This window comes from Rosa rugosa, chromosome 1 (assembly GCF_958449725.1).
Source record: "Rosa rugosa chromosome 1, drRosRugo1.1, whole genome shotgun sequence".
In the NCBI taxonomy this organism is placed as follows: Eukaryota; Viridiplantae; Streptophyta; class Magnoliopsida; order Rosales; family Rosaceae; genus Rosa; species Rosa rugosa.
The window spans coordinates 23,718,861-23,726,847 of NC_084820.1; the positions used below are offsets into that span (position 1 = coordinate 23,718,861).

Here is a 7,987-nt window from a genome sequence, read left to right on the forward strand (position 1 = left end):
TCTTAACCATGCTCTTTTTTTTTTTTTGAAGAATCTTAACCATGCTCTTAATCCTGCATAATAAGTAATTAAGTAGCAACCCAATTTGTGTCTAATGCTGACGCATAGAGGATCAAATTTCAACTTTGAAGCCAAATTCTAGATCAAAAGGAAGTCTCTCCTAGTTTGGGTCAAACACATATTAAACTCTAGATCAAAGGTGGTTCAAAAATCCTAAGATCGAACTGCCCCGCGGGGCTTATGAATTTTATAAACTAGTGGATGCAGTTGACGATTGACTTGTATTTGGGATTTCTCTACACATGACCCGAGGCTCTGACCTTTCTCCATTATAGCTTTGTTTGAGCATCGTAGTAGATATCACAGGTCGACAAAACTACGAAGTTTCATGGCCAAACTACACAGCTTGGTTTTAGTTTCATGATTCGCGTATAGTTTATTCGTTGTTCCAGCGTCAGCGTGACTTGTTCAGTATTAGTAGTGTGTCAATTTGTTGGAAGGAATAAGCTAGCACTTTGCCAGACTCTTAAGTTCTTAATCCAAAGACCGTTACGATTATATTCTTCTACACAAACCCATAGTACGGTGTGCTGGGGTTTCCTTTGTTGTCGTCGTCGGTGGTTTTGGAGCAACCTCAGCCGCCTCCTCCTCCCTTATTTCTTGGCCCACTCCAATGACTATGGTCTATGGATGTCCACAAGTTCTTCAATCACAATTCAGATACGAACACAACTACGGACGTCATAAATGAATGATTTTGATAGAAGTTATCATTCTCATGATCATCTATCTATATCGATTTTTGTTTGCATTGATTTTTTGCATAAATAAATTTTAAAAGTTTATTTAACTTTTCAACAGTCGGTTAAATTCCTGAATATTTTGAACGCACATGTTCAAACTAGTATAAACTATAAACAATATATAGCACTTTTTCCTGATTTATATATATAAAAGTTGCTGACCGGGCTTCATCTATTGCAGTTGGTTGTAATGTGCTCTGAAGAAAATGAAGGAAACTCGGGAGGATTTCATATCTCTTCGAACCTGAATATTTTTGCCCCTTTTGTAAGACCAGAAGAAGCCCAAGTCGAGGCCCAATTTGAACTCGGTGACAAGTTTAGAGACAAGTGTTTCACTTATGCGGTTATCTTTTGTGTTCTCAGTTTCTTACACCTGTACTACATGCAAAAGCCTCAAGTGTGCAACTGAAATGGTCGATCATTTCTGCAGTCGCCTGCATCATTTGCAAAACTTGAGAGAGAGAGGTAACCGAGATGTCAAAGAGTCCGCCATGGCTACAACAAAGTAGCTCGTGCTGTAGGCTAGGCAAAGCCGACCCAAAGAAGCAGCAAGACTTTCCAATATTGAAGGGACACTCTGCTGCACAAGAACATGCAGAAGAAGCTCTAGAGACCCATGAAACTGTCAGAAGCAGAAACAAAGTTCTAAAGGAGTTCAAGATTTACAGATGGAGCCCCGACCATCCCGACAACAAGCCTTACCTCAAGTCTTACTTTGTGAACCTCAACAACTGTGGTCCTATGGTAATTTTCAATCATTTTACTTTCCGTAGCTAGATTTTTAGTCCTTGATAAAAGCAAGCCAATTTCTGTTAATTTTTAGTCCTAGATTTACGGTTAATTTCTGTAGTTCTAAAGTCGAAAATTTTTTAGGTTTTGGATGCATTACAGAAGATAAAAGCAGAGAATGATTCAACCCTGAGCTATAGGAGGTCATGCAGAGAAGGAATATGTGGGTCATGTGCCATGAATATTGATGGAACCAACACCGTGGCCTGTCTCAGACCCATTGATGCAGACACTTCAACAGCCACAACTATAACTCCGCTGCCTCATATGTTTGTGATCAAAGATCTAGTTGTTGATCTCACTAATTTCTACCAGCAGTACAAGTAAGATGATCGAGAGCTAGTTATTGTTTTGGGGGCACATTTAGATGGAGCAATTCCGACTTGGAATTTAAGTTAACGTTATGAGGTTAAATTAATTGCTAATTGTTTAGACAATACAATCCTCGAGACCTCGACATATAGTTCGAGTCAGAAGAATATTAAGAAGACAATGAATTTCAAATGCCTCATTGCATATACTTATTTCACAGATAGTTCGGATGTAAAGTTGCAAATAGTCATGGTAATCAAGTTGCTATGTTTTGTCAGATTCAAACCTTGTCAAAGATACTCAATATAATTAATGGAGCCTAAAGTTAAAGTACATGAGAGTTGAAGTAACTATACTAAAAATTTATAACATTAGTATATATGCATCTTAATTCGTTAGAGTTTCAATCTTGACAAATAACAACTGGCTAGGTTGATTGAACCATGGCTGAAGACTAAAAAGCCCCCGGAGGACTGTCGGGTGTACAAGCAATCGCCTGCAGACTGGAAGAAGCTTGACGGGCTTTATGAATGTATACTTTGTGCTTGTTGTTCTACCTCATGCCCCTCCTACTGGTGGAATCCGGAGGAGTTCCTTGGACCAGCGGCTTTGCTCCATGCTTATCGATGGATATCAGACAGGTAATTTTTCAACAAGTAGTTAATTGATCATCTGCATTTTTCGAATTATTGAATTACTTTGTCTGACAGGACTCTAGTTTGGAATTATTGATGTACGTCTATCATGATATCATCTATGCCAAATTCTTGTAAATGGTAACTCATGCACAAGAATAACACCAAATTCAAAAGAACATAGCCAAATCCAAATTAAATGGATCTGAGAAGTATGTACATTAAACTTTTGTGTTACATGTATGATTATGATTTTTGGGTATTATTTCCCATTGAACTGTTTTTTGACATCAACATGAGTAATGTAGACTAAAAGCCACCCATACACATCCTTCATTTTTGGATCTCGCTTGATCTGGCGTAGTTTTTTCGAGCATCTATCTGGAACTGTTCAGCTTCCATCATCTGTTATGTACCTCATGTATTTCTAACAAGTACAATACCACTTCAGAGATACCTGCGCTTAACACTAACACCTCATATGTTTGATGATGGAAGGTTTATTTTCTTTTGGTTGTGGATGAGTTTTTTTGGCAGTCGGGATCAGTCCACAGAGGAGCGATTGCAGGCATTAACAGAGGACCAGAAGAGGCTATATAGATGCAACATTATAAAGAATTGCACTGCCACGTGCCCCAAAAGCCTGAATCCTGCCGATGCCATACAGAAAATGAAAATCAAGCATTTGTTCTCTCAGCCTGTTGAAGTGGTCAGGAGCATGTAAACTATACCTCCTGCTTTTATCCCATCAGCTCTTTTACCATGTACAATTTTCATTTCCCTTTCTCTTATGTTGTTAATTACATGTATATGAATCTTAATAGTATGTCTAATTAAGATGCAAATGTTGCTACATCATTCTCAAGTTGGATCTAATTAAGATGCAATTGAGATGAACATGGGTCTTTACGGAAGCATACATGTTACATTCCTCCACATGCCAATTCCAGGTGAGGGTGGCTCTCAAGTTTGATAGTTTAGGGTTACTTTTTTTTTATTTAAGAAGGGCTGGTGCAGCTGCCCTCAAGCCTTGATTAATGAAACTGTTGAATACAAGAGGGGGGGGGGGGGATATTGAGCCTAAACCCCTCATGACAAGAAGCAACTAGAGTATGTCTCGAAATAATATCAGGAATCTCTACATAATACTTGTACTCTAACAAGCACCAACTAGCAAAGAGCGCTCTACTAGCTGCTCCATTTGCTTTGAAATAGCAGTGACATAACGGAAAGATAACTCGATATGTAACACGATTACAACGTAGCATAATTGCCAGCTTTAGCACAGCTTTTCTACTATGTTGCCGCCAGATGATAAATCCGACGACACTTAGTTTCATCCTGCCACTAAGCGGTAGCGACCATTTGACAAAGCAAATAACTCGTTGCCAACCTAGAGCAACTAAGGCACATTGAGTTCATTCACAGGCACAAGGCCCTATTAGTCTTACACAACAAGTGTAGACACTTATTTCACGCCAAAGACGTGACCAAAATAAATAACTGCAGTAAATAAAAGCAGAAGTAACATAACTAGCCAAGACCGGGCCCAAAAAGAGGGCCCAAGCCCAAGCAATAACCCAGGATAAGGGAAGCTCGCAATTTGCCAGCCGGGTCTGGCCCAAATCCACTACAGCCATCGCCGCCAGACCTTGCAGAAGGCCGCCCCACAACTTTCGCCAAGCCGCCGTAAGCGATCTGTCACCCCAGATCAGAGCCAGAACTTGCAGAGAAACCATCTTCGTCACACCATGGAGAAGCCATGTGGAAACCCGCCCACCCAGATCGGGATCCGAAGATCCGAACCAGATCGGGCTGCTCTGATTAGCCCCCGGCCAAGCCGCGCCAAACGCCTCACCGCCCGATCGCCTCCAAATATGAGATTGTATCCGTCGAGTAGACCATCGAAGAGAGAACCAGAAGCCAGCAGCAGCAATTTCCCCTCCCTCACTGACATCCACCGTAATCTCACCAATCGGAACGAGAACGTTGATCGAGAGACCCGGCCTCACACCCAACTCACGTGGAGTCGGCAATGGCCCGTCCGACGACGGCGTAGGGGCACGCCGCCGCACAGTGGGGAAGACCTTGGTTCTTGCTCTCAGGCGCGTACAGCGCGTTCAACAAGCCAAGACAATATTTTTGTTTTCCTACTTTTGAATCGTTTAGGGTTTACTTTAAAAACACGAAGTTAAGTAAATAACAGAGATTTAGTTGAACATCATCCTCATTATACATATACAACAGTAAAAAAAAAAAGAGATATGAATAGTAATACAGTGATTTTCCGGATTTGCCTCCAAACAGATAGACATAAAAAAATATATATATATCGCTATACGCGTCTTGATATACCCAAGACCAAGTATCTCTTTCTTCGGGAAGCTTCTGTTTACACCGACCTCCACTGTTAGACCCAAATTCCCAATCGTGCCGCTACCGATTCTTCTGTGTCTTCTACTGCTGTACAGGCCCGGTCCTGAGTCTTTCAAGATCATGGGCGAGAATTATTCTTAGGCCTCGTATTTGTATATTAATAAACTTGAATATAAGTCATTTTTTTTCTTCAAAATTGGTCAACAACGCAATAAAGTCTATATAAATTCTAATTTCAGAATTTTTTGAAGATCAACATAACTACACAAAAGAAATGACACTTCTTTTTTAACTGAAATGAAATTAAAAAATTTTAAAAAAAAATCTTTCAATGAAAATGTCAAACTCTTCTTCAAAATTCCAACAACCAATAAAAACCCCTATTGCAAAACTCAGTAAAATCATAAACAAAACGTAGTATTGAGGGTAAACTAAACTCATAAAAAAAAATGCATAATCTCTTTCTCATTCTCTATTGGAGTCTAGAAAAGTAGAAGATATACATTTTTTTTATTATTTAAAAAACCTTAATTTCTAGAGATGAAACAAAAAAGAAAAGAAAAAAAAACACAGAAGAGAACCATAGGGAAGAAATATGCGGCAATGACTCGATGAGCTTGTGAGAGAAGATGGATTGAGAGAGATGTGGAGGGAAAGTTGAAAAAAGAGAAATTGTCTTCTTATTTTATGGTAGAAGAGAGAAAGATGTTGGTCATGTTGCAGAAAAAGAGAAAAATTGCCTGAGAGAAAGATCCCAACTTTAATTCTCATTAGGGCTAAATACTGGTTACTACCCTGTGGTTTGGGTCTAAAGTCAATTTAGTCCCTAAACTTCTAATTTAATCAAAAACACCCCTATGCTTTTAATTTTGATCTAATAGGTCCAATCCGTTAGTCTTACGTTAAATGAGTCTGTTAACTTACTGACGTGGCTCATGTGGGGCCTATATTTTATGATGTGATGTTGAGATAGCATGCATAGTCAGCTTAGGAGTGGGTCTCACTATTGAAAATCTATCAAATAAAATATTATTCAACAAATAACTTAACCATAACTTGGACTCACTTAACGGAAGACTAACGGATTTGACCTATTAGATTAAAATTAAAAGTATAGGGTTGTTTCAGGGACTGAATTGATTTTAGACCCAAACCACAGGGTAGTAACCAGTATTTAGCCCTTCTTATTAAATACAACTTCCTTGATTTTTTTAGTTTTTCATATTAGTTTTTTTTTTTCCTTTATCATTCTAAAAATGACCTCATAGCAAACAAATATATACATTAATATGTACATTGGGCTTTTATAATTGGTGCCCCATTTCTTTTGTGGCCCTGGGCTGTGGCCAAGGCTGCCCAGCACCAAGGCCGGGCCTGCTGCTGTATAAGCGAGATTGAGAGAGTTTGGTTAATTGCTTTTGATCTTTGAATTTGGATTTGCTTTCTTTGTTTCTGCTCATTATTTCCTCTAATTTCAGGTGAGAGGGTTGGATTCATTTGTTGGTACGTTGTGTATTCTGTGTTTTTTTTATGTGTGATTTTGTAATCGGCTTTTGATGCAGTTTTCGACTTTTCGTTGGGTCTTTTATCAAAGCCATGTTCTTCTTTCTGAAATCATATCTGATTTTTAATCCGATTGATCTTTGTTATGATTTTGTCCATTATGACAGTTACTTTGATCTATGAATGTTTAGTCGAAAAGTTTAACTTCTTAGTATTTAATTTGGTTGACAATTTCAAATTTTGATCCTAAAGACTTTTGTTTTGGTTCATTTGATTATAAATACAACTAGCTATTACATTGAATGTTTGAAAGTTTTCTCAATAATTCTAGATTATTAGAATATAGCCCAGCAAATGGCTGATGGCTACTGGCCACATAACTTTTGGTGTCAGAAAAATATTTATATTTTCATGGCATAAACTTTTTTTTTTTGAAAGAGGGCCAGAACGGCTGGCCTTTAGCCTGTACCATTAATGAAACCGCAGAATACATGGGGGGGGGGGACATGATACCTGAACCCCAAATTACAATAAGCATAAGGAGAACATCTCGAGATAATAACGAGAGTCTCAATAAAAAATATGTATTCTAACATGCACCAATTAGCGAAGAGTGCACTTCTGACTACTCTATTCGCTTTACAAGCTTTTTTTTTTTTTAAGGGAAGTTATTGTTGTAGATTTGATCCTAAGGAAGGTGCTGGTAATTATAGACAGCTCCATGCTGTATTGTACTCAGATAGATGATAAGTGGGAAGTGGATTCCAATTGATGTACATATGTATGTGTTCCTCGCTTGATTAGTTATGATATAATAATGCTTCTGTCTTTTTGCCATTTTACATATATGCTAATACTTAACGGTTGCTTTTCTACTTTCCAGGAATTGCTGCCTAGGATCATTTCTGATATCACGTCATAGTAGGTGAAGATAATCCGGTGAAGTCTGTGAATTGTGAATTTTGCAAACCGATCTCATTCATATATCTGAGTAAAAGAAATTTGGTTAGTAAGAGCTAACTGGGAGTGCCTGTTTTGAAGGATTAAAGTTAGAGATAGAAGTTAAAATGGATTTTGTGTTTATGCTTTTGTTTTGAGTTACCCTTTTAGGCTTTTGTTTTGATCTTTGAGTGAGATGTAAAATCAGATTGCGGGATTGATCATAGCTATAGTGTTTTCATAATTTGCTTATTCTTTACGCGTATTGTTGCTTTCAAGCATACCTCTGATGTTTCAAAAAATTTCGGTTTTGCACATCTAAATCACTGGAATATTTGTATTAAAAAAAAAGTATCTGAGTAGAAACGGGTAAGAATATGCTTTTGTTATTTTTTTTTTCTTTTAACTTAGAGAATAGTCTGAAAAGATAATGAAGACAGAATTTTAAATCAACAATACTTTCCATTTAAAAATTTTCATCAATCATGCAGTTCACATTATCCCAATACTTTCCCATATGACCTTCCTTTGTCTTTTCATTGTTGTCGTTGAGAAGCAAAGGAACAACAATTATCAAAACTGTACAAGCTATCAGATTTAGCTACTTAGATAATTAGTAACATATAAAAC

General features: G+C 37.8%; 1 protein-coding gene across 2 annotated transcripts; it reads left to right on the top strand.

Annotated features, from left to right (window-relative positions):
• The first annotated feature begins 1,169 nt into the window (after positions 1-1,169).
• On the top strand, positions 1,170-3,397 carry LOC133724908 (succinate dehydrogenase [ubiquinone] iron-sulfur subunit 3, mitochondrial). Of its 2 annotated transcripts, none has more exons than XM_062151840.1 (4): positions 1,170-1,547; positions 1,677-1,915; positions 2,336-2,545; positions 3,038-3,397. In XM_062151840.1, exons 1-4 carry the CDS (start codon positions 1,278-1,280, stop codon positions 3,261-3,263), a joined length of 945 nt encoding a protein of 314 aa, XP_062007824.1. In that variant the 5' UTR covers positions 1,170-1,277; the 3' UTR covers positions 3,264-3,397. The 2 variants fall into 2 exon arrangements, with proteins under 2 accessions (XP_062007824.1, XP_062007878.1); XM_062151894.1 differs by having other exon boundaries at positions 3,077-3,397.
• Positions 3,398-7,987: the final 4,590 nt, after the last annotated feature.

What these genes read in the sequence shown, in the direction of transcription:
- LOC133724908 (XM_062151840.1), top strand. Translation starts at nt 1,278, where the DNA reads ATGTCAAAGAGTCCGCCATGGCTACAACAAAGTAGCTCGTGCTGTAGG. An exon ending in AATTTCTACCAGCAGTACAA is followed by an intron (nt 1,916 to 2,335) that starts GTAAGATGATCG and finishes ACAACTGGCTAG; the next exon opens with GTTGATTGAACCATGGCTGA. An exon ending in TATCGATGGATATCAGACAG is followed by an intron (nt 2,546 to 3,037) that starts GTAATTTTTCAA and finishes TGATGATGGAAG; the next exon opens with GTTTATTTTCTTTTGGTTGT.